The sequence below is a fragment of the Lepidochelys kempii genome, chromosome 14 (genome assembly GCF_965140285.1).
Source record: "Lepidochelys kempii isolate rLepKem1 chromosome 14, rLepKem1.hap1, whole genome shotgun sequence".
Classification (NCBI taxonomy): domain Eukaryota; kingdom Metazoa; phylum Chordata; order Testudines; family Cheloniidae; genus Lepidochelys; species Lepidochelys kempii.
The window spans coordinates 31,819,252-31,845,334 of NC_136393.1; the positions used below are offsets into that span (position 1 = coordinate 31,819,252).

Consider the following 26,083-nt stretch of genomic DNA (forward strand, 5'->3'; position numbering starts at 1 on the left):
TTCTCCCCTCCCCCCTTCATTAAATGATTTTATTTTTCATGGGTGAAGGCTCTGAAGGGTCTGTGGCAGCAACAGGGGAAAGCCAAAAAGGGCTCAAGACTTGACCCTACGTGGGGCGAGGGGAGGTGGGGGCTGGGAAGCAGGACTCCTAGGTTCTAGCCTGGCTCTGGGAGGGGACTGGGGCCTAGTGGTTAGAGCAGGTGCCTGGGGGCTGTGTGCTGGGAACAGCTTGTGCTCAATTTCCTCCCCCACCTCCGCTCCTAGTGCAGGGAGGGTTAATGGCACTTTCTCTCCTTTGCCCCAGGGGCCCAGCACTACAAGGTTTCCCGCTTGCAGATGTTTCCTGGGTGCTGGGGCCTGCACACTCCTCCACCCTCACCTGTCCGGTCACCAACTGGCCTCCGCTGGAAGAGGAGGGGCCCAGCCACTGGAGTGCCAGTCTGCACCCAGCCAGGAGTCCTGGCTCCCAGACCCCCCATGCTCTAACCACTAGACCCCATGGCCCTCCCAGAGCCAGGACCCAGGAGTCCTGCATTCACTCTAAGCGCACCCTGGAGCTCTACTTCCTCATGGGCAGAGCATTGCAGCCAGGGCTGAGAAGTCCCAGGCTGGGCAGATTCCTGGCAGCTTGGAGCCCTGGAGGGCTGTGTTGGGGTGTGGGGGGAGTGGAATGTCCCCTGGGGCAATCAGGGGTCCCAGTGGGTTGGGGGGGGGGGTTGGGGACCAGGAGTCCTGGGTTCTTTCCCTGGTGCTGGCAGTTGCTCAGCCAGCCCCCATACCCTGAGCACAGGACTGTCTCATGGGCTGGGAAGGTCACTGTTGTTGGGAGCAGTCTGCCTCCAGGGAACTGGGGGGGACAGGTATAGGATGTCTCTGGGGCTGGGTGGGGCTCGCTCTCTCATAGACTTTAAGGCCTGAATGAACCGCCATGCTCATTGAGTCTGATCCTCCAGCACATGGCAGGCCAGAGACCCCCACCGGCCCATGCTCTGGGGACCCTCCTTTCCCTCCCAGCAGCTCCCCCCATCCCAGTCACACAACAGTGTCAGACAAGGCTGGGGAGGCCCTGGCCTGACTGCGTCTTGGGGCAACCCTCCCCCATGTGCCCACCTGGGCCCTGGCCGGGGGGGACCCCCTCCCAAAAACTGCAGGGAGAGACCTAGGGATAGGACAGCCCATCCTGCCCAGCCCTGCCCCTGCAGCAGGCCCGCTGAGCTCAGCCTGTTTGCACACGCAGGTGTGTGGGTGCGTGTTCTGCTGTATGCGCACATTGTGCCCTGTGTGCACATGTGGTGCTGTCCATGCATTGCATACACTGAACTCCGAGTGGCATGTGGATGTGGGTACCAGGTGCTGCTGTGTGTGTGTGTGTGTGTACGCTGTGTGTGCACGTGTGGGGCTCTGTTCTGCATGCTGCGTTGTGCTCACACTGTGCTGTGGGTCCGTGCGGTGCTGCGTGTGCTCACATGGGGCTGTGCACACACTGTGCTGTCCTGCATGTTGTGACCCATGCATGTGTTGTGCTGTGTGTGCTGCATGTTCTCACATTATGCTGCCCCCGCAGAGCAGCTGCCCGGTGCTGTGTCTTACAAACACCAGTGCTCCCTGGTACACTCACTCCCCGTGTGGGGCTGCTCTCTCCTGCCATTCTCATGGTGCCTGTCCCTGGGACTCAGATGGGGGCAATCTGAACACTGATGGGTTCTAGCCAGGGAACCTCCCCCGGCCCCCATTCCAGCAGCTCTGGGCCCAGCTCAGACAGGAGCTGTCAGGAGAGCCATGGGGACCACCCTGGGTCCAGACTCTCGGCTCTGGGCCTCCAGGGTCCATTGTAGCCAGCTGGAGCACTCCCCATCCCCCACCGCCCCCGGTGAAATCACATGGCTGAGGCCGCGTCTATTCAGGCAGGAAGAGACCCTCAGGGGCGGCTGTGACTGGGGAAATGGCTGTACGCTACAGTCAGATTGCAGACTGGCCCCCAGCGGGGCTCTCCACCCAGACCCACCTGGTCAGAGCAGGGCTCAGATAAGGTTAATCCCATCCCCCTGCGAAAGCCCCGTCCATCTTTGGGAGAGTGTGACCCTGCCTCAGGCAGCTGTATCCCCACTTCCAGTCAGTTGGGTGTAGCCAGAGTAACCTGACCTGACCCTGTGCACAAGATATCCAGGTCTGCATGGCCCTTCTTATGGGTAACCAGGGCTGGTCATCCCCTACAGCCGGTACGCCGCCAGATGACAACATCCACTGCTGATTGTGCTATACAGGCTGTCAGTACATGAAAGTCACTAGCTCGTTCTATGCATGATGCTCCTACTGTATCTGGGAGTTGCTAGAACTGGTGTTACACTGTGATCTGACTGCGGGGCCTCCAGGAGCGGCTGTGACCTCCAGGCCCAATGTACGCAAAAGGAAACAGATGGATTTTGCACATAAACAACACAACTGCACCCAATAGTAACCAGATCCAGTTGTTCACTAAAGTGCAACTGAGAAACCAGACCCGGTTGTACACTACAGTCTGACAGTACATTACAGTAACCAGACCTGACTGTGCATTACATTTTGATAGTACAGACAAGTAACCAGACCCAGTTGTGTGCTACAGTCTGATTGTACATACAAGCAACCAGATCTGGTTGTGTGCTACAGTCAGACTGCGCTCACACAGAACCAGCCCCAGCTGTTCACTAGTTTAAACATACAAGTAACCGGGTCTGGTGTTGTACTACAGTCCAACTGTACCAGACCCAGCTGTGCACTACAGTCTGACTGTACTTACAAGTAAACCAGACCTAGTTTTACACTACAGTCTGACAGTACATTACAGTAATCAGACTCACCTGTGCACAACAGTTTGATCGTACATCCAAGTCACCAGATCTGGCTGTGTGTTACAGTCTGATTGTACTTACATGTACCCAAACCTGGTTCTAGGCTACAATAATACTGTATATATGAATAACTAAATCCAGTTTTGCACTACACCTTGATTGTATGTCCCAGTAACTAGATCCGTCTGTGCATGACTGTACCTTGGGGGCCACCAGGTCTGACTCTGTGCTACAGTGAGACTGCACGCCTGGCTGGCATGCTCAAGGGGTAACTTTCCCTTCTCGATTCACTCTGCCCTCCCCACATCACCTTGGTTACAAGCAGCTGCCCCCTCCCGCCTGACACTGCTCCAGCTAGAGACACTCAGGATAGATCAGGCAAGGTGCACATTTTACTCTGCACCTGGATGTCAATTGGCACTCAGAGCTTGGATGGGAGAAGGGAAGATGGATGGATACAGAGAGATTTTACAAAGCTAAGAGATGTGATTGGGGGGAAAAAGAGACCTTATTTAGCTCCACTCCACCCCTTCCCGGGCCCCACCCTCTTCTCAGGCCCCGCCCCCACGGTGGTCACTTGTAGAGCAGGTGGACGCGGCTTCCGTCGCAGTTGCTGCGGCCCAGCTTGTCAGCCTGCTCGGAGACAAGGCAGCGCACCAGGGGCAGGCTAGGCTGGTAGAGGGTGGGCATGGGCCCGGCCGCATTGGTGAAGTGGTTGTCGGCGGCACACCCGTCCCGCGAGGAGGGGTTGGAGGGGCGGCGCCGGGAGCGCAGCTGTTGCCGGTCCTGGAGCTGCTGGCGGAGCTCGGAGACACGCTCCTCCTTCTGCCAGAAAGAAGGGGAAGGAGTGAATGAGTGTAACGCCTCCCCCACCCCCGAGTGGGTGATGAGCCCCCTTCCCTCCCACCCCCCAAAGTCCCCAGCTTCAGAGGGAGGTGGAGGAGAGGACGCCACCAGTGTAGGGTTCTACTGTCTCACTCCCACTTTATACCCTGCACCCCATAATCACAGTATGGGAGCACTCCATCAGGTCCCAGCCGCCCCCCAAAGACGTGGGATGGAGGCATGTCTGCCTCACCTCCGCAATGATCTTCTCCAGCTCCCTGTTCTCCTTCTCCAGCAGCCGGGATTTCTCCTCCTCATTGTTGTTGGTGGATGAGCCCGTTTTCATGGTGTCCTGCTGCTCCGACTGCCACTCGCCCCTGGTGATGAGACGTCGCATCTGCAACAAGTGCCCCCAGTGACTATCAGGGACAACAGTACACCAAGAGCACTGACTCCCAACCACCACCCCGCCAACTGTCAGAGACAAGACTACACCTGGAGCACCGACTCCCAACCCCTCCACCCCCGCTGACGGTCGGAGACAAGACTACACCCAGAGCAGTGACTCCCAACTCCCCCCTGCTGACTGTCAGAGACATGACTACACCTGGACCACTGACTCCCAACTACCCCCCACCAACTGTTTGAGACAAGACTACACCTGGATCACTGACTCCCAACTACCCCCTAACTGACAGAAATAATACTACACCCAAAGTGTTGACTCCCAACTATATCCCCTGGCTGACACGCAGATACAATACCCCAATACTACACCTGCCCCCTGACTGTCAGAGACAATCACCTCAATGCTATACCCAGAAAATATCCTGAAAACCCAACTACCCACTCTGCTATCAGACAAGAACCAACAAGCCAGTAGTGCACCTGGCACTGAGACCCCACACCTCCAGTTACCCCCTCAACTGACTGAGTCATAGAAAACACCCCAATGCTATACCCACAGCACAGACCTCCATCTCCCTCCCCTCAGTGTCAGAGACAACATCACAATGCTAACTCCAGACCAAAGATTCTGAGCCCCCCGGTGCTCCCTGCACCAACAACCAGACAGGGAGAGAACAGCCCAGCACTTTCCCAATGCGGAGATCCTGACTCCTGTCCGTGCAGGTGGGTGCGGGGATGGGGGGGTTCTACCTTGGGCACGAAGAGTACCACCAGGGTGATGTAGGAGGAGAAGACGACAGCCAGTGAGGCGAAGGCAAAGGCGGCATCCTGCTGGCTGTTCAGGATCATGGTGACGGGGGCGGTGATCAGACACAGCACCTGCGGCACAGCCGGAGCCAGCGGCGTCACTGTGCGGAGAGGGGGAGACAGAGAGACCTGCCCCAACACCCCAAACCTGGTCCATGTAGCCACTCCCACCCCCAGACCTCACATGACTGTGGCACAATGTGGGGATACTGGATGCACGTGCACTGTCATAGCCCAAAGGGGTGCTTGGGGGCCACAGTGGGGTACAGTCAGGCGTTGGGGTGCAGTGGAGCACACTCACTGCCATGTTGTAAATGGCCATAGCCACAGCACAGTGGGGACGTTTGGGGGTACGCTAGAGGGCTGGTGTGCAGTGGGTCACGGCAGGGTGCACTCACTCACCGTTGTGGTGTGGAGGTTGAGGGGCAGTGAGGAGGTTTGGAGGGGCAGTGGGTCACAGCAGAGCACACTCACTCACTGCCATGGTGGGGAGGCTTGGCGGGCAGTGGGTCACAGGGGAGTGCAATCACCGCCATGGTGGGGAAGTTTGGGGGGGCAGTGGGTCACCATGGGGTATATACTCACCACCGTAGTGGGAAGGTTTGTGGGGGGCGGTGGGTCAGAGCGGGATGCACTCAGTGCCGTGGTGGGGAGGTCTGAGGGGGCGGTCGGAGGTTGGGGGCAATGGGTGTGACAAAGTGGGGATTTTCCCTTGTTATGTTGTATGTGTCTTACTGTTGAGCCTATGTGAGTTTTACTGTTTTGCATGAATACTGTGTGTGCCTCAGTTTCCCTGTGTGCTGCACCAATACCTTTGTGGTGGGAATAGGGGTGTGTGAATTTGGCTTAGACCTCTAGGACGGGTGAAGCTGCTCCAGCTGCCTGCACATATGTTATGACAGGTGCCCTTTGTAACCTGAGACGCAGGAGGGGGATGCAACCAGGTGACAACCAGGTGACTGCCCGGGAAGTGAAACAAAGAGCGGGGTGGGGTGTCAGAGGTCAGGTGGCTGGAAGCTTACAGTCTGCTTGGGGGGACTGGAAGAGGGGGAGTCCAGGGCTTCTGGCCCAGGACTCCCCAAGATGGACTTGGCTGAAAGTCACTGATTTCTGTGCTCACAAGTTCTGTCCTATGCTGTGTACCTGTCGACTAATAAACCTTCTGTTTTACCATCTGGCTGAGAGTCACGTCTGACTGAGGAGTTGGGGTGCAGGACCCTCTGGCTTCCCCAGGAGCCCTGTCCGTGCAGACTCGCTGTGGGAAGCGTACGGTGGGGCAGGGGATGCTGAATGCTCCGAGGTCAGACCCAGGAAGGTTGAAGCTGTGTAAGCTTCTTACCCTGGAGACAGGATGCTCAGAGAGAGGAGGCTCCCCAGAGTCCTGACTGGCTTCATATGGAATAGTTCCAGAGCACTGGCCCGGTGACTCTGTGACAGTGGGGAGGTTTGGGGGGAAGTGTGTCTCAGTGGGGCCGCCGTGATGATAAGGTTTTTGGGGGGAAGTTTGCGGGGCAGTACAGCGGGGCGCACTCACTGCCATGATGGTGAGGTGGGGGGGAAGTTTGGGGGGCAGTGGGGCATAGTGGGGCACACTCACCGCCATGATGGTGAGGTTCAGAGGGGGAAGTTTGGGGGGCAGTGGGTCACAGCGGGGCACCCTCACTCACCACCGTGATGGTGAGGTTTGGGGGGGGAAGTTTGGGGGGCAGTACAGCGGGGCGCACTCACTCACCGCCGTGATGGTGAGGTTGGTGGGGGGGAGTTTGGGGGAGCAGTGGATCACAGCAGGGCACCCTCACTCACTGCCGTGATGGTGAGGTTTGGGGGGGGGAACTTGGGGGGGCAGTACAGCGAGGTGCACTCACTCACCGCTGTGATGGTGAGGTTTGGGGGGGGGAGTTTGGGGGGCAGTACAGCAGGGAGCCCCCAGCACTCCTTTACACCGCCGTGATGGTGAGGTGGGGGGGGGGCTTGGGGGGCAGTGGGTCACAGCGGGGCGCACCCACTCACCGCTGTGATGGTGAGGTGGGGGGGAAGTTTGGGGGGCAGTGGGTCACAGCGGGGCGCACTCACTCACCGCCACGTTGTAGATGGCCATGCCCACGGCCCGGTGGTCATTTATCTTCTCGGTGGAGACGCTCTTGGTCTCGTAGGCCAGGAAGATGCCCAGCAGCAGCAGCAGTCCCTTGAACCCATAGAAAATCCCTGCGTGGGGCACAGGGGATGGGTCAGACCTGTTGGGGGGCTAGAGACGGGATGGGAACGCGAGAAACTGGGGGGGTGTGAGGGAGACCTGCAAAGGGAGGGATGTGGGTGGGAGAGGACAGGACAAAAGTGGCCCCCGCCCCAGGGGGCAGGCAGCTGTGGGTTGACTATCCCAGGATCACTCCCCGCAGACACTTCCCTTGCCACCGAGCCAGGGCCCCTCTCCCCCAAACACTGCCTATCCCCCACCTGAATCTGGGCCCCTCCCCCACACCAAGTCAGCAACCCTCCCCACAGATACTGCCCATCCCCCTGCCCCCCACTGCCTGTGCCTGTGCCCCTGCTTACCCAGCCAGGTGTTCATCTTGGTGGAGCTGCAGTGCTCCAGCTGGGGCAGGATCGAGACGTCAATGTCAGTTTTCGGTTCCTCTTTGGTGAATTCCTACAGCAATGGATGGCAGAGGGATGAACGCTGGGGGGCAGGTCAGAGCCCCCAGTCAGGGCCCCCAGGGTTGCGAGCTTCCCCACCATGCGCTCCCAACACGGGGAACCCGGGGCTGTGAGCTTCCCCGATGCACGTCCCCGACATGGGGATTCCGGGGCCATGAACTTCCCCACCACGCGCCCCCGACACAGGGATCCTGGGGTCACGAACTTCCCCGCCACACACGCCTCTGACATGGGGATCCCGGGGCCGCAAGCTTCCCTGACGCACGCCCCCGACATGGGGACCCCGGGGCCACGAGCTTCATAGAATCATAGAATATCAGGGTTGGAAGGGACCTCAGGAGGTCATCTAGTCCAACCTCCTGCTCAAAGCAGGACCGATCCCCAATTAAATCACCCTAGCCAGGGCTTTATCAAGCCTGACCTGAAAAACCTCATAGGAAGGAGATTCCACCACCTCCCTAGGTAACACATTCCAGTGTTTCACCACCCTCCTAGTGAAAAAGTTTTTCCTAATATCCAACCTAAATCTCCCCCACTGCAACTTGAGACCATTACTCCTTGTCCTGTCATCTGCTACCACTGAGAACAGTCTAGAGCCATCCTCTTTGGAACCCCCTTTCAGGTAGTTGAAAGCAGCTATCAAATCCCCCCTCATTCTTCTCTTCTGAAGACTAAACATCCCCAGTTCCCTCAGCCTCTCCCCATAAGTCATGTGTTCCAGCCCCCTAATAATTTTTGTTGCCCTCCGCTGGAATCTTTCCAATTTTTCCACATCGTTCTTGTAGTGTGGGGCCCAAAACTGGACACAGTACTCCAGATGAGGCCTCACCAATGTCGAATAGAGGGGAACGATCACGTCCCTCAATCTGCTGGCTATGCCCCTACTTATACATCCCAAAATGCCATTGGCCTTCTTGGCAACAAGGGCACACTGTTGACTCCTATCCAACTTCTCGTCCACTGTAACCCCTAGGTCCTTTTCTGCAGAACTGCTGCTAGTCTGGTCCCTAGTCTGTAGTGGTGCATTGGATTCTTCTGTCCTAAGTGCAGGACTCTGTAGTTGTCCTTGTTGAACCTCATCAGATTTCTTTTGGCCCAATCCTCCAATTTGTCTAGGTCCCTCTGTACCCTATCCCTACCCTCCAGCGTATCTACCACTCCTCCCCGTTTAGTGTCATCTGCAAACTTGCAATCCACACCATCCTCCAGATCGTTAATGAAGATATTGAACAAAACCAGCCCCAGGACCGACCCTTGGGGCACTCCACTCAGACATGGAGCCATTGATCACTACCCGCTGAGCCCGACAATCTAGCCAGCTTTCTATCCACCTTATAGTCCATTCATCCAGCCCATACTTCTTTAACTTGCTGGCAAGAATACTGTGGGAGACCGTGTCAGAAGCTTTGCTAAAGTCAAGAAATAACACGTCCACTGCTTTCCCTTCATCCACAGAGCCAGTTATCTCGTCATAGAAGGCAATTAGATTAGTCAGGCATGACTTGCCCTTGGTGAATCCATGCTGACTGTTCCTGATCACTTCCCCAATGTGTGCCCCTGACACAGGGCCCCCGGGGCTGCGAGCTTCCCCACAGCAGTGCCATGTCAGGGCTGTACCTCGATGGTGCGATGCAGTGGGTCGATGATTTGCCAGATGGCCAGCATGACCACGTCCAGCCCCACCAGCAGCCCCACAGTGGCATACAGCTTCCAGGGCTCCAGGGTCTGCCAAGCATGCAGAGTTAGCGCCGCAGTCCAGTGCCCCCTGGCACCCCCCCAAAGTGCCTCCCAGCAACCCCTAGTGCCCCCACACACTGCCCCCCCAGCACCCCCCAGCAACCCTTAGCACCCCACACACTTCCCCCCAGCGCCTCCTAGCACCGCCCATAGTGCACCCTAGTGACCCCTAGCACCCCCAGTGCCTCCACACAGCACCTCCCAGTGCCCCCAGCACCCCCAGGACCCCTTTACTCCACAGTGCCCCCCAACATAGCACCCCACTCCCTGCAGCCCAGCACCCCAAGCGACCCTCACCTTGCGTTTCTCCTTCTTCTCCTCTTTCTTGGTGAAGACGGTGTGCACCCACCAGATCTTAGTGAACATGCTGCCATAGGCCAGGCTGAACCCCAGCCCCAGCAGCCAGAGCCGGGCCTGCCAGGAAGCAGAGACCAGAGTGAGAGCGCCCCCTGCTGGGCCCCCCATCTTCAGCCCTGCCCCTGCTGGGCCCCCCATCTTCAGCCCTGTCCCCCCCATGCCCTGCTGGGCCCATCTTCGGCCCTGCCTCTGCCCCTGCTGGGCCCCCCATCTTCAGCCCTGCCTCCTGCTGGGGCTCCATCTTCAGCCCTGTTGGGCCCCCCATCTTGTGCTCTGCTCCGCACCTTCAGCCCTGCCCCCTGCCGGGTCGCCGGTCTTCAGCCCTGCACCCCCACCCCGCGCCCTGTTGGGCCCGTCTTCAGCCCTGCCCCATGCCAGCACCCTCTGCCCGGCCCCCCATCTTCAGCCATGCCCCCCCGCACCCTGCCAGCACCCCAACTCTAGCCCTCCCTCCTCCCCATCGCTCTTTTCCCTCATCCCCCCATTCTTGGTCCTGGGCCCTCCCCGCCCTGCTGCACCCGCAGCCCTAGTGCCCTGCCCCACCTGGCAGACAAAGGGGAAGAGCCCAGCCCTGATGTGGTAGCCATCCAGCCCCAGGGGGAAGACAGCCGCCAGAGCCAGCGTGCAGCCCACGGCCGTCATGTTGTTGAGATAGGGCTGGGAGTTCTGGATGTACCTGCAGAGCAGACACAGCCATCACCTGAGGGTGTCCCACAGGCCAGCTCCCGCCCCCTACCCCAGAGATCAGCCCCTCCAGACGTAGCCATCACCTGGGGGGTGTCCCGCAGCCTGGCTCCCGCCCCCCACCCCCAAGACCAGCCCCTCCATCACCTGGGAGCAGACCCAAAGCCTGGCTCCCCCTTCCTGCTCCCAAAGACCGGCTCCCCCTTCCTGCTCCCAAAGACCAGCCCCTGCAGACGCAGCCATCACCTGGAGGGTGGGGGCCACAGCCCAGATCCCGCCCCAAGACAGGAGGGGTGGAGGATAGCCGTGGGGCAGGGGAGTGGAAGGCACTGACCGGACGTGCCCATTGTAGAGGTTGAACGGCAGGCAGATGATGGTCAGCCTGATGCCCAGGCAGAGGGTGGGGGGTAAACATGGGGCAGGGAGGTGGTGGAGGGGGGCACTCACTGGACGTGCCTGTTGTAGGTGTAGAAGGACAGACAGATGATGCCAAGCAGGATGCCCAGGCCGGGGGGTGGGAGGTAGCTGTGGGGCTGCAGGCACTAGCCACACATGCCCGTTGTAGATTTTGATGGCGAGGCACACGATGGACATCAAGATGCCCAGGCTGGGGGTGGTGGGAAGTAGCCGTGGGTCATGGGGCGGCACTGATGGGACATGCCCCTTGTAGGTATTGAAGACCAGGCAGAAGGTGTCCAGCAGGGTGTCCAGATGCAGGGTGGGGGGTAGCCATGGGGCAGTGGGCTGGAGGAGGGGGGCACTAACCAGACGTGCCCGTTGTAGCTGTTGAAGGCCAGGCACACAATGGACATCAGGATGCCCACGCTGCAGGGGAGTGGTGGGTAGCCATGAGTCATGGGCACCACTGTTCGAAAGTGCCCCTTGTAGGTATTGAAGGCTAGGCAGATGGCCAGCAGGATGCCCGGTGTGTGTGTGTGGGGGGGGGATGGAGCACGGGGTGTGATGTTCTGTATCTTGTGGGAACACCCTAAACCCCCATGTTCATCCTTATAATATGACTGTGTGGTATCCAAAGCAAAGTTTGCCATGTTGGATGTCTTCAGAAGGCTCATGATGCACTGAGCATTGTCGTTATAGTGATGTTACAGTAATGTTATAGGTTATAATTTCATGTATATAGTTATGAGGTTGAAAGTGGGTCCTCATGGCCTAAAATAAGCCCAGGCAAAAACTCTCCAAGAGCGGAGAGGCAGTTCACACCTCATCAGGGAACATATGGGACAAACCCAGTCCAGACTCACAGGAACAAAGGACTAGGCAGCAACAAAAGGATCTGTTGGACTCTCTAGTGAGTCACTCCCCTTCCTTTGGTCAGTTTGGGATTGTGATGAGGTAAAGCTCACCTGTCTCTGAAGGGGGGGGGGGCACAAAGCCAAGAGGGAAGAAAGAACATGATAAAAGGGAGAGATGTTTGCCATGCTCTTCCTCTCTCTTCCACCTCCACCTACAGACATCACCACAAAGCGACTGAAGCGCTGATCAAAGGGGAGAGCCTGGCTGAAGGGCAGCCAGCCAGCCTGTGATGCGAAGCATCTAAGTTTGTAAGGGCACTGAAAGTGTTAAGATCAGCTTAGAATGCATTTTGCTTTTATTTTATTTGACCAAATCTGACTTGTTATGCTTTGACTTATAATAATGTAAAATTTACGTTCGTAGTTAATAAATCTGTTTGTTTATTCTACCTGAAACAGAGTGTTTGGTTTGAAGCATGTCAGAGACTCCCCTTGGGATAACAAGCCTGGTACATATCAATGTCTTTGTTAAATTGATGAACTCATAAGTTTGCAGTATCCATTGGGCATAACTGGACACTGCAAGACGGAGGTTCCTAGGGTTCCTAGGACCATAGACATTGGCTAGTGTCATTCGGTTCACAATCCAAGGAGCAGCTTACATGTCAGAGGTTGTGCGTGAACAGCCCAGGAGTGGGGGTTCTCACAGCAGAGCAGGGTAAGGCTGGCTCCCAGAGTCAAGGATCAGAGTGGCCTAGCAGATCACCGGTCCAGATAACACCAGAGGGGAATGTCACAGTGGCTCAGAGAGCAGGGTGTGTATGTGCGGCTTGTTACTCCAAGTTTACACTTTAAGCACTGATATTTGTGATTTTAAGTGATTCTTCAGTGCAGTGCCTAAGAACAGTCAGGAGGATGTCACAGTTTTGTTATTTTCTGTTTGTTTATTTCGGGTGAGAGGAATAAGCACAAGAAAGCAGAAAAATGACTAGCAGTGAGGCAGCTACACAACTAGAGCTGGCCAGACTGGAAGCAGTAGAGAAGGAAAAGGACTGTGAGTTTCAAATGTGGCAGGCAGAAATGAGCTGCGGCCAGGGAAACTATGGAGGCAGAGGCAGCCAGGGAGGCAGCCAGAGAGGAGGCTGCACACAGAAGAGCTATGGGAAAGAAAGAGAAAGAGAGAGAAGAAAGAGGAAGAGAGCGGGGAGAAAAAGAAGAAAGAAAGGGAAAGAGAGAGAGAGCGAAAACACCAACTGGACTTGCTAGAGAAGCAGAACCAGAACCCCCTGACCCAAATGACTCCCAACACTCCAAAAATCCACAATTGGGAATACTTATGTCCTGCATACAGTGAGAGGATGATATTGCTGAATATCTGACTACCTTTGAAAGGCTGTGTGTAATACATGAAATCCCTGATGATAAGAGAGTTCCTACCCGGACTGCAAAATTAACTGGTAAATCTCAAAATGTATTCAATGGAATGCCTATTGAAGATGCTTTAGACTGTTGTAAATGTAAAGATACTGTTTTGTGAAGTTTTTGTTAGTTCTGCTGTCCTCAACACAGAAACCCCCCAAGCAATTGAAACCTATCATATTGGTTTTGTGAGGTTAGCCTCTGCAGAACCAGATTTGGAGCATATTAAGGCTGTCCAAATTGATGGCAGGGAATACTTGGGGCAGAGGGATACAGGGCCCAGATCTCTCTGGTTAGCAGAGTGTGGTCCCGAAGGCCACTATGTTGCCTGGACAAATGGCAGAGATTGTGGGGGTGGGCAAAAGCAGATTCCTCATACCACTAGCTAAAATCCATGTGGTGTGGGAAGGTTTGGAAAGTGTTTTGACTGGGGGGGGTAATAGAACACCTCCTATTTGACCTGCTCCTTGGTAACGATTTTTTCCGTGTAGCTCAGGTTAAAGTATTTGCCTGCAGCAGGAGGGAGTTTTATGCTGGGATCCCCGAGGGAAAGGGTAAGGTCTCAGGAACTGCTGAGAGAATGGGAGAGAGTCTCCTTGATTCTTCTGCAGCAGGGAGAAGCCACATGCTTCCAGGTGGGAGGGTGGGTGAGACCATCTCCTGCACTGCAGCTGGAAGCAACACCACATCAGGAAGGGATGGGGGTGTAATGTCCGCCAGAGAAATAACTGTCCAGGTTGTTAGCTGCCAGCAGGTTGCGGCTGAACCAGAGGCAAAACCGGCTCTAGGGAGCATAGAGCAATGTGTCCCAGAGGAGAGCCCAGAGAAGGGGTAGGGGATCTCAGAAACCACTGAGGTGGTGAGGGTTCCTGTGGCTTTGTAACACAGGGAAGCAGAGTGCTTCCAAGTATGGGGGGCTGAGACTAGCTCCTTTCCAGCAGAAGGCAACATGCCCTCAGGCGCAGGAGAGGTGTTGTTGGTGATTAAGGAAACTGTCCCAGTGGTTAGCTGGCAGAGTTTTACAGCTGAACAAGAGATAGAACCTTTCCTAGGGGGCACAGAGAAATGTGTCTGAGCAGGGGGCCCAGAAGAGGAAACTGGGGAAGGAATAGTGGGGGTACAGGAATGTCTCCTCACTAGTCACTTGGGGCAGGATGCCCAGGACACTAGGAGGATGGCTGGGTCAGCATCTGTGCACCCAGGCACTCAGCCTGTGACCCAGGTTTTGAGAAGGACTGTGTCACTGACCTCCTGGAAGGGAGCCGTCACATAGCTGACTTCTCAGGGACAGAGAAAGGGGTGATGGAGGGTACCCTATTCCAGGTCCCAGTTTTTCAGGATGCTATTTCTGATCAGTTTTTGGAAAGTAACTGTCTCTCTTTACATCAAGATGCAGCTCCAACACCTGTGACAGCAGAGGAGTTGAGACCAGGAAATTGCCAGGTGGTAGTTTGTGAGAACACAAATGACACAACTGATGGGGGTGGGGCATGATCCCCCAGGCAGGTGAGACACAGAGAGCAGTTATGGAAAAGCTGCTGGGAAAAGGTGCATCTGATCAAAGGGTAAACATCCCTCGCCCAGAGAGCCCAGATCACAGCCCTCTAGGGGGCAGGGAAGGACTCAGTGCTGGGAGGGGACACACAGGGTAAACCCAAAAGGCGAGCTGGATCTGCTGCGTATGTACAGTCCTGGGGTTGGGAAACTGTTCCCCAAAGGGCCAGCCAATGTGCAGGATCCCCCTTGGACCCTTATCTTGCCAGACCCTGAGATATCAAAATGCCAGAAACATGATTAAATTAAGAACCCACACAGAGGGGAACACTGGAGGGAAAGAAAGGCTAGTGACTGATTACATGGAAGAGAGTCAAAGGACATCATGGGTAATGAACAAACTAACCTCAAACTACACTATCTGAACAGAGGGCGTGGTATCATAAAGATACTTGTAAACACACATCTGTGATAAAAAATTTGGTATTAATGTTACGTTTTGGGGATAAGAATTTTGACACGGATGTTAAACCTTATGATGCTATTTTCAATTAATACCTGTAAACAGATTTAAAGCTTATCACAGCAGAAAAACCATAAAAAACCCTGGTTTTCTGTGTGTGAATGGGGAAACTGAGGCACACTGCCTCATGGCCTTAATGGCTGGATGCCAAGAGAACTATAACACAAACTGCCTTCAAGCTAGTCAGTGACTAACCCTCTTGAAGTAAACTAAGGGCAGAGGTGTGATGTTCTGTACCTCGTGGGAACACCATACACCCCCATGTTCATCCTTATAATATGATTGTGTAGTATCTAATGCAAAGTTTGTCATGTTGGGTGTCTTCGGAAGGCTCATGATGCACTGAGCACTGTTGTTATAGTGATGTTCTAGTAACTGTTACAGTAATGTTATAGGGATGTTATAGGTTATAATGTCATGTATATAGTTATGAGGCTGAAAATATATCCTCATGGCTTAAAGCAAGCCCAGGCAAAACAGGGGCAGTTCACACCTCATCAGGGCATGGATGAGACAAACCCAGCCCAGCCTCACAGGAACAAAGGACACTGGCCGAGGCAACAACAAAGGATCTGTTGGACTCTCCAATGAGTCACCACTCTTCCTTTGGTCAGTTTGGGACTGCGATGAAGTAATGCTCACCTGATTCTGAAGGGAGGGGCAAAGCCAAGAGGGAAGAAAGAACATGATAAAAGGGAGAGACTTTGCCATGCTCTTCCTCTTTCTTCCACCTCCATCTACAGACACCACACCAAGCGACTGAAGCGCTGATCAAAGGGGAGAACCTGGCTGAAGAGCAACCAGTCAGCCTGTGGTGAGAAGCATCTAAGTTTGTAAGGGCACTGAAAGTGTTAAGATCAGCTTAGAATAGGAATTTCATTTGACCAAATCTGACTTGTTATGCTTTGACTTATAATCACTTAAAATTTATCTTTGTAGTAAATAAATCTGTTTGTTTATTCTATCTGAAGCAGTGCATTTGGTTTGAAGCATGTCAGAGACTTCCCTTGGGATAACAAGCCTGGTACATATCAATTTCTTTGTTAAATTGATGAACTCATATAAGCTTGCAGGGTCCAGTGGGCATAACTGGACATGGCAAGACAGAGGTTCCTAGGGTTGTGTCTGGGACCAGAGATCATAGAACCATAGAATATCAGGGTTGGAAGGGACCTCAGGAGGCCATCTAGTCCAACCCCCTGCTCAAAGCAGGACCAATCCCCAACTAAATCATCCCAGCCAGGGCTTTATCAAGCCTGACCTGAAAAACCTCGAAGGAAGGAGATTCCACCACCTCCCAAGGTAACACATTCCAGTGCTTCACCACCCTCCTAGTGAAAAAGTTTTTCCTAATATCCACCCTAAACCTCCCCCACTGCAACTTGAGACCATTACTCCTTGTTCTGTCATCAGCTACCACTGAGAACAGTCTAGATCCATCCTCTTTGGAGCCCCCTTTCAGCTAGTTGAAAACAGCTATCAAATCCTCCCTCACTCTTCTCTTCTGCGGACTAAACAATCCCAATTCCCGCAGTTTCTCCTCATATGTCATGTGTTCGAGTCCCCTAATGATTTTTGTTGCCCTCCGCTGGACTCTTTCCAGTTTTTCCATGCCCTTCTTGTAGTGTGGGTCCCAAAACTGGACGCAGTACTCCAGATAAGGCCTCACCAATGTCGAATAGAGGGGAACGATCACATCCCTCGATCTGCTGGCAATGTCCCTACTTATACATCCCAAAATGCCATTGGCCTTCTTGGCAACAAGGGCACACTGTTGACTCATATCCAGCTTCTCATCCACTGTCACCCCTAGGTCCTTTTCTGCAGAACTGCTGCTGAGCCATTCGGTCCCTAGTCTGTAGCGGTGCATGCGATTCTTCCATCCTAAGTGCAGGACTCTGCACTTGTCCTTGTTGAACCTCATCAGATTTCTTTTGGCCCAATCCTCCAATTTGTCTAGGTCCCTCTGTATCCTACCCCTACCCTCCAGTGTATCTACCACTCCTCCGAGTTTAGTGTCATCTGCAAACTTGCTGAGGGTGCAATCCACACCATCCTCCAGATCATTAATGAAGATATTGAACAAAACCGGCCCCAGGACTGACCCTTGGCGCACTCTGCTTGACAGCGGCTGCCAACTAGACATGGAGCTATTGATCACTATCTGTTGAGCCTTACGATCTAGCCAGTTTTCTATCCACCTTATAGTCCATTCATCCAGCCCATACTTCTTTAACTTGCTGGCAAGAATACTGTGGGAAACCATATCAAAAGCTTTGCTAAAGTCAAGGAATAACATGTCCACTGCTTTCCCCTCAGAGTCAGTTATCTCGTCATAGAAGGCAATTAGATTAGTCAGGCATGATTTGCCCTTGGTGAATCCATGCTGACTGTTCCTGATCTCCTCGAAGTGCTTCAGAATTGACCCCCTGAGGACCTGCTCCATGATTTTTCCAGGGACTGAAGTAAGGCTGACTGGCCTGTAGTTCCCTGGATCCTCCTTCTGCCCTTTTTAGAAGATGGGCACTACATTAGCCTTTTCCCAGTCATACGGGACCTCCCCCCCTCACCATGAGTTTTCAAAGATATGGCCAATGGCTCTGCACTCACATTCGCCAACTCCTTTAGAACCCTTGGATGCAGTGCATCCAGCATCATGGACTTGTGCTCATCCAGCTTTTCTAAATAGTCCCGAACCACTTCTTTCTTCACAGAGGGCTGGTCGCCTCCTCCCCATGCTGTGCTGCCCAGTGCAGTAGTCTGGGAGCTGACCTTGCTCGTGAAGACAGAGGGGAAAAAAGCATTGAGTACATTAGCTTTTTCCACATCCTCTATCACTAGGGTGCCTCCCCCATTCAGTAAGGGGCCCACACTTTCCTTGACTTTCTTCTTGTTGCCAACATACCTGAAGAAACCCTTCTTGTTACTCTTAACATCTCTTGCTAGCTGTAAATCCAAGTGTGATTTGTCCTTCCTGATTTCACTCCTGCATGCCTGAGCAATATTTTTATACACCTCCCTGGTCATTTGTCCAATCTTCCACTTCTTGTAAGCTTCTTCTTTGTGTTTAAGATCAGCAAGGATTTCACTGTTAAGCAAAGCTGGGGTCGCCTGCCATATTTACTATTCTTTCTACACATCGGGATGGTTTCTTTCTGTAACCTCAATAAGGATTCTTTAAAATACAGCCAGCTCTCCTGGACTCCTTTCCCCCCATGTTATTCTCCCAGGGGATCCTGCCCATCAGTTCCCTGAGGGAGTCAAAGTCTGCTTTTCTGAAGTCCAGGGTCCCCGTATTCTGCTGCTCTCCTTTCTTCCTTTTGCCAGGATCATGAACTCAACCATCTCATGGTCACTGCCTCCCTGGTTCCCATCCACTTTTGCTTCCCCTACTAAATCTTCCCGGTTTGTGAGCAGCAGGTCAAGAAGAGCTCTGCCCCTGGATGGTTCCTTCAGCACTTGCACCATGAAATTGTCCCCTACACTTTCCAAAAACTTCTTGGATTGTCTGTGCACTGCTGTATTGCTCTGCCAGCAGATATCAGAGTGATTGAAGTCTCCCATGAGAACCAGGGCCTGCGATCTAGTAACTTCCGTTAGTTGCCAGAAGAAAGCCTCGTCCACCTCATCCCCCTGGTCTGGTGGTCTATAGCAGACTCCCATCATGACATCACTCTTGTTGTTCACACGTCTAAATTTAATCCAGAGACTCTCAGGTTTCTCTGCAGTTTCATACCGGAGCTCTGAGCAGTCATTCTGCTCTCTTACATACAGTGCAACTCTCCCACCTTTACTGCCCCGCCTGCCCTTCCTGAACAGTTTATATCCATCCATAACAGTACTCCAGTCATGTGAGTTAACCCACCAAGTCTCTGTTATTCCAAACACATCATAATTCTTTGGCTTAATGGTGAAATCCTACCGGATCTTAAACATAAAAAAGAAGCTTACAAGAAGTGTAAGGTTGGACATATGACCAGGGAAGAGTATAAAAATATTGCTCGGGCATGTAGGAATGATATCAGGAGGGCCAAATCACACCTGGAGCTGCAGCTAGCCAGAGATGTTAAGAGTAATAAGAAGGGTTTCTACAGGTATGTTGGCAACAAGAAGAAAGCCAAGGAAAGTGTGGGCCCCTTACTGAATGAGGGAGGCAACCTAGTGACAGAGGATGTGGAAAAAGCTAATGTACTCAATGCTTTTTTTGCCTCTGTTTTCACTAACAAGGTCAGCTCCCAGACTGCTGCGCTGGGCATCACAAAATGGGGAAGAGATGGCCAGCACTCTGTGGAGATAGAGGTGGTTAGGGACTATTTAGAAAGGCTGGACGTGCACAAGTCCATGGGGCCGGACGAGTTGCATCCGAGAGTGCTGAAGGAATTGGCGGCTGTGATTGCAGAGCCATTGGCCATTATCTTTGAAAACTCGTGGCGAACCGGGGAAGTCCCGGATGACTGGAAAAAGGCTAATGTAGTGCCAATCTTTAAAAAAGGGAAGAAGGAGGATCCTGGGAACTACACGCCAGTCAGCCTCACCTCAGTCCCTGGAAAAATCATGGAGCAGGTCCTCAAAGAATCAATCCTGAAGCACTTGCATGAGAGGAAAGTGATCAGGAACAGCCAGCATGGATTCACCAAGGGAAGGTCATGCCTGACTAATCTAATCACCTTCTATGATGAGATTACTGGTTCTGTGGATGAAGGGAAAGCAGTGGATGTATTGTTTCTTGACTTTAGCAAAGCTTTTGACACGGTCTCCCACAGTATTCTTGTCAGCAAGTTAAGGAAGTATGGGCTGGATGAATGCACTATAAGGTGGGTAGAAAGCTGGCTAGATTGTTGGGCTCAATGGGTAGTGATCAATGGCTCCATGTCTAGTTGGCAACCGGTATCAAGTGGAGTGCCCCAAGGGTCGGTCCTGGGGCCGGTTTTGTTCAATATCTTCATAAATGATCTGGAGGATGGTGTGGACTGCACTCTCAGCAAATTTGCAGATGATACTAAACTGGGAGGAGTGGTAGATACACTGGAGGGGAGGGATAGGATACAGAAGGACCTAGACAAATTGGAGGATTGGGCCAAAAGAAATCTGATGAGGTTCAATAAGGATAAGTGCAGGGTCCTGCACTTAGGACGGAAGAACCCAATGCACAGCTACAGACTAGGGACCGAATGGCTAGGCAGCAGTTCTGCGGAAAAGGACCTAGGGGTGACAGTGGACGAGAAGCTGGATATGAGTCAGCAGTGTGCCCTTGTTGCCAAGAAGGCCAATGGTATTTTGGGATGTATAAGTAGGGGCATAGCGAGCAGATCGAGGGACGTGATCGTTCCGCTCTATTCGACATTGGTGAGGCCTCATCTGGAGTACTGTGTCCAGTTTTGGGCCCCACACTTCAAGAAGGATGTGGATAAATTGGAGAGAGTCCAGCGAAGGGCAACAAAAATGATTAGGGGTCTGGAACAAATGACTTATGAGGAGAGGCTGAGGGAGCTGGGATTGTTTAGCCTGCAGAAGAGAAGAATGAGGGGGGATTTGATAGCTGCTTTCAACTACCTGAAAGGGGGTTCCAAAGAGGATGGCTCTAGACTGTTCTCAATGATAGCAGATGGCAGAACGAGGAGTAATGGTCTCAAGTTGCAGTGGGGGAGGTTTAGATTGGATATTAGGAAAAACTTTTTCACTAAGAGGGTGGTGAAACACTGGAATGCGTTACCTAGGGAGGTGGTAGAATCTCCTTCCTTAGAGGTTTTTAAGGTCAGGCTTGACAAAGCCCCGGCTGGGATGATTTAACTGAGAATTGGTCCTGCTTCGAGCAGGGGGTTGGACTAGATGACCTTCTGGGGTCCCTTCCAACCCTGATATTCTATGATTCTATGATTCTATGACTATGCCAGGACTTCCAGTTTGCCCTGCTTGTTTCCCAGGTTTCTTGCATTTGTGTATAGGCACTTGAGTAACTCACTGATTGTCCCGCTTTCTCAGTATGAGGCAGGAGCCTTCCCCTCTCACGCGCTCCTGCTCATGCTTTCTCCTGGTATCCCACTTCATTTGGGTGCACAATCCAAGGAGCAGCTTACATGCTAGAGGCTGTATGTGAACAACCCAGGAATGGGGGTTCTCACAGCAGTGCAGGGTAAGGCTGGCTCCCAGAGACAAGGATTGGAGTGACCTAGCAGATCACTGGTCCAGATAACACCAGAGAGGAAAGTCATAGGAGGGCATGGACCAGACTTGCCCATTGTAGATGCTGAAGGCCAGGCAGAAGATGGCCAGCAGGATGCCCAGGCTGGGGAGTGGGGGTAGCCGTGGGGCAGGGGGTCGGGGGCCGCTGACTGGACGTGCCCATTGTAAGTGTTAAAGGCTAGGCAGATGATGGCCAGCAGTATGCCCAGTCCAGGGAGTGGGGGGGTAGCCATGGGTTAGGGATGTGGGGGGCACTGAATGGACGTGTCTGTTGTAGATGTTGAAGGCCAGGCAGGCAATGGCCAGCAGGATGCCCAGGCTGGGGGAGGTGGGGAGTTGGCATTGGGCAGGTGGGTGGGGGTCACTGACCGGACGTGCCCGTTGTAGATGTTGAAGGCCAGGCAGATGATGGCCAGCAGGATGCCCAGGCTCGCAAGCACCGACACTGAAATGAAGAGCTTCTGCGATAGGAAACGGAAGGTGGTGATCACCTTGGTGTAGTCAGCCGGGGGAGCATCCCCTGCAGCAAAGAGCACAGTAAGAGGGGGGACTGACCTAAGCACAGCACCGCCCCCATGTCCCCCCAGCCCCGGAGGAGGGAAAGGGGCCTCAAGCGCAAGATCAGGCCCTGGCTCAAGGCAGGGGGAGGTTCACGCCCTCAGTGACCCACACAGTCCCAGCATCCAGACAAGCCCTCGAATCCACAGGGACCCATGTCTGTCCCCACCCCCACTGGGAGCAATTCCCAAAACTCCCGACGGCAGTGGGGCCAGATCCCTTGGTGACAGGAACCCCTGGGGGGAAGTTCCCACAATCCCCAGTGGCACGCAGGGCCAGAGACCCTGGTGACAAGAACCCCAGGGTGGCAGTTCCCACAATCCTTGGCAGTGGGCAGGACCAGAGATCCTGGCAACAAGAACCCCAAGGGGGCAGTTCCCACAACCCCTGGCGGCAGGAGGTGCCGGATGCCCAGGAACGGGAACCCCAGGGGGGTGGTTCCCACAATCCCCAGCAGCAGGTGCCAGATGCCCAGGAATGGAAACCCCAGGGGGGCGGTTCCCATAACTCCCAGCGGCGGGAGGTGCCGGACGCCAAGGAACAGGAACCCCAGGGGGGCGGTTCCCATAACCCCTGGCGGTGTGAGCAGCCCTGGCTCACCAATCCACTTGTCGTTGTTGTACCAGGACAGGTTGTCCTTGGTGCTGTCGTAGTAGCCGATCTTCTTGTAGACCCCTCCTGCTGGGAGAGGGGGATGGGTCAGACCAGGGGGACGAGCTCCAAGTGCACAGAGCTCCCCCCTGCCACCACCCTGTAGTGTAGCTAGCAGGGGAGCGGGGCGGGGGCTGCTCCCCCACTGAGCAGAAGTGGCGCCTTTTTAATTCTTTGGCGCCTTTTCAATTTTGACTCACCCAGCGGCGCTCCGGGTCTTCAGCAGCCCTTCGGCATCGGGTCCTTCACTCTTTCCAGCCTTCGGCGGCGTTGCGAGGGCGGAAGGGTCCTTCAGTGCCGAAGACCGGAGCGAGTGAAGGACCCGTCAGCGAAGTGCTGCTGAAGACCAAGAGAGCTGCCAGGCAGGAGGGTTGGAGAGCGCTAGGCTGTCTGTCATCCTGGAACTAGGGGTTGTTGTGTAGTGTCCTGGGGTTGGCATGCCAGGACGTGTGGGAGAAAGGCATTGTTGTCTTGGGTGTCCTAGTGTAGTGTGGTGTGTTCAGGAGTTGTTGTGTGGTGTGGTGTGCTTGGGGGAGTGCTGTTGTGTTGTGCTGGGTGATTGTGCTGTGCTGCGTGGTGTGTGCGGGATTCATGTGTTGCTCTGTGGTGAATCCCTGTGTGGTGTGAGCAGAGGGCTGTTCTGTGGGGTGGGTTTGTTGTGTCTGTGGTGCTGTTTCATGGCGTGGTGTTGTGTTGTGCAGTGTGGAGGGTTGTTGTGCTGTGTGGTGTGTTGGGTGGGGTAGCTGTGCGATGTTGTGCAGGGGACTGTAGTGTTGTGGTGTTGCACAGTGATAGGGTTGTTGAGCTGTTGTGTGGGGCAGGGGTTGTCGAGCTGTTGCGCAGGGCGGGGTTGTCACTCACCCTGCAGCTGTTCAATGAGGGTCCAGGCCATGCGGGAGCCACTGGCGTCGAATACCACGTGACCCTGGCGGGGGAAATACACACAGACCAGCGTCACCAGGCGCTCCTTGCTGGCAGCAGCACTAGGGCTGTCGCCTGGTGGGCAGCGCTCACTGACGGGGGACTGCCCTGCTGAGCTGGCAGCAATGTGCAGGGCGTGCTGTGCTGGGGGGCTGGGGAACCTGGGCGCTGGGGAGCAGGGACACTGGCTTCCTGGCATGGAGCTCAATGCCCACAGAGCCAGGCTGAGCCCTGGGCCTACAGGCTGGGGGATGGGACTAGGGCCTTGCTGGGGATGGGGGGCGCTAAAGAGAGTGCAGGGGTTAGGGATAGTGGTTAGGGGTGCAGGGAGTGGGGTTATGGAGTTGGTTAGAATTATGGGTGCAGGGAATGACATTAAGGTTGGGGGTGCAGGGTCAGGGTTGGGGTCACAGGGTGTGAATTAGGGGTCACAGGGGTCACTCACTGACACCCCCTCGAAGGCGGAGGAGTAGAGGGCATGGCAGATCCTGTCAGTGATGGGGTAGGTGTTAGAGGCACAGGATGGGGGTTGGGAGCGCGGGGTTGGGGTAAGAGAGCACGGGGGGGGGTCACTAACCAACACCCTCTCGAGGGTGGAGGAGTTGAGGGCGCGATAGATCTCAGTGATGGGGTGGGCGTTAGGGGTGCAGGATCAGATTCAGGGGGTGCAAGGTCGGGGGCGCAGAGTCGGGGGGCGAGGGGGTCACTCACCGGCACCCCTTCAAAGGCAGAGGAGTTGAGGGCACAGTAGATCTCATTGGTGATAGGGTGGGTGTTAGGGGCGCAGGGTCAGGGACAGCGGGTGCAGTCAGGGTCAGAGGGTGCAGGGCAATGTTCCCTCTAATTTCTGACAGGCCGTGTGTGCAAAAAATTTCTTCTGTGCAAATTTTTGTGCTTCTGTGCAAACTTTTGTGCGCGCGGTGTTTCACCGTGTGCGTGGAGTTTCGGGTCTGTGTGCATGCGCACAGCTTAGAGGGGACAGTGGTGCAGAGTCAGGGGACACAGGGTCACAGGGTCAGTCGTTGACACCCCCTCGATGGCGGAGCAGTTGAGGGCATGGTAGATCTCGTCAGTGATGGGGCAGACAATAGGGGGTGCAGGGTCGGGGGGTGGGGTGTGAATTAGGGGGTGCAGGGGTCACTCACCGACACCCCCTCAGAGGCGGAGTTGAGGGTATGATAGATCTCGGTGCTGAGGTGGGCGTTAGGGGTGTAGGGTTGCGGTCAGGGGGCATGGGATTGGGGGTGCTGGGTTGTTACCGAGTGTGGGGGAGTCAGGGCCCTGCACCCCCCACTTCCTGCAATTCACCACGACTCTCAGCCACCCAGTAAAACAAAAGGTTTATTAGATGACAGGAACACAATCCAAAACAGGGCTTGTAGGTACAGAAAACAAGACCCCTCAGTCAACTCTCTTTTGAGGGGTGAGGAGCTCAGACCCAGGTTCTGGGCCTCCCACCATCTCCCCAGCCAGCTCCAAACTGAAACACCTTCCCGCTGTCTCCACCAGCCACACCCCCGGCCCCGTCTTCAGCCTTTGTCCAGTTTCTAGGAAGAAGGTGTCACCTGGCCCCAACCCTCTCCTGGGCTCAGATTATGAAGGCAGCCGCCATTCTTTACGTGCTGGCCGTCAAGTATCATCCCTCAGTGAAGTCACACCCTTATTTCCCATCACCATCGAGTATTGGTGCAGTACCCCAGGGAAACGGAGGCATGTCTTGTGTAAGCAGAAGATAGTAAACTAGTAAAACTCCCATGCAACATTACCAGGTTAATACTCCCCACTCCGTCACAACTCTCCCCCCTTCAAGACTGAACTGAGCGGGGTCACTCTAACCAGTGACCTGGGGAAGTTCAGGGCCCCCTCTCCGGGACAACACATCAGCTATCACGTTGGCACTCCCCTTCACATGGACCACCTCCATATCGTAATCCTGCAGGAGCAGGCTCCATCTCAGGAATCATAGAATCATAGAATAAAATCATAGAATATCAGGGTTAGAAGGGACCTCAGGAGGTCATCTAGTCCAACTCCCTGCTCAAAGCAGGACCAATCCCCAGTTAAATCATCCCAGCCAGAGCTTTGTCAAGTCTGACCTTAAAAACTTCTAAGGAAGGAGATTCTACCACCTCCCTAGGTAACGCATTCCAGTGTTTCACCACCCTCCTAGTGAAAAAGTTTTTCCTAATATCCAACCTAAACCTCCCCCACTGCAACTTGAGACCATTACTCCTTGTCCTGTCCTCTTCTACCACTGAGAATAGTCTAGATCCATCCTCTCTGGAACCATCTCTCAGGTAGTTGAAAGCAGCTATCAAATCCCCCCTCATTCTTCTCTTCTGCAGACTAAACAATCCCAGTTCCCTCAGCCTCTCCTCATAAGTCGTGTGTTCCAGACCCCTAATCATTTTTGTTGCCCTTCGCTGGACTCTCTCCAATTTATCCACATCCTTCTTGTAGTGTGGGGCCCAAAACTGGACACAGTACTCCAGATGAGGCCTCACCAATGTCGAACAGAGGGGGACGATCACGTCCCTCGATCTGCTCGCTATGCCCCTACTTATACATCCCAAAATGCCATTGGCCTTCTTGGCAACAAGGGCATACTGCTGACTCATATCCAGCTTCTCGTCCACTGTCACCCCTAGGTCCTTTTCCGCAGAACTGCTGCGTAGCCATTCGGTCCCTAGTCTGTAGCGGTGCATTGGGTTCTTCCGTCCCAAGTGCAGGACCCTGCACTTATCCTTATTGAACCTCATCAGATTTCTTTTGGCCCA

General features: G+C 54.3%; 1 protein-coding gene across 3 annotated transcripts in view; it reads right to left on the bottom strand.

Moving 5' to 3' along the window:
* Positions 1 to 2,452: 2,452 nt before the first annotated feature.
* GABBR1 (gamma-aminobutyric acid type B receptor subunit 1) overlaps positions 2,453 to 26,083 on the bottom strand; it is a 68,822-nt gene continuing 45,191 nt past the window's right edge. For 2 of the 3 annotated variants that reach the window (XM_073311979.2, XM_073311978.2), the window contains exons 14-24: positions 23,247 to 23,310; positions 22,335 to 22,412; positions 21,546 to 21,696; positions 10,164 to 10,296; positions 9,561 to 9,677; positions 9,144 to 9,251; positions 7,425 to 7,518; positions 6,949 to 7,076; positions 4,815 to 4,943; positions 3,910 to 4,053; positions 2,453 to 3,656 (exon numbers count right to left, since the gene is read on the bottom strand). In XM_073311979.2, the coding sequence (XP_073168080.1) occupies positions 3,405 to 3,656; positions 3,910 to 4,053; positions 4,815 to 4,943; positions 6,949 to 7,076; positions 7,425 to 7,518; positions 9,144 to 9,251; positions 9,561 to 9,677; positions 10,164 to 10,296; positions 21,546 to 21,696; positions 22,335 to 22,412; positions 23,247 to 23,310 (1,398 nt within the window). In that variant the 3' untranslated portion in view covers positions 2,453 to 3,404. Of the gene's footprint in view, positions 3,657 to 3,909; positions 4,054 to 4,814; positions 4,973 to 6,948; positions 7,077 to 7,424; positions 7,519 to 9,143; positions 9,252 to 9,560; positions 9,678 to 10,163; positions 10,297 to 21,545; positions 21,697 to 22,334; positions 22,413 to 23,246; positions 23,311 to 26,083 lie in introns of those variants that run through there. The other variant, XM_073311980.2, reaches the window with a different exon arrangement.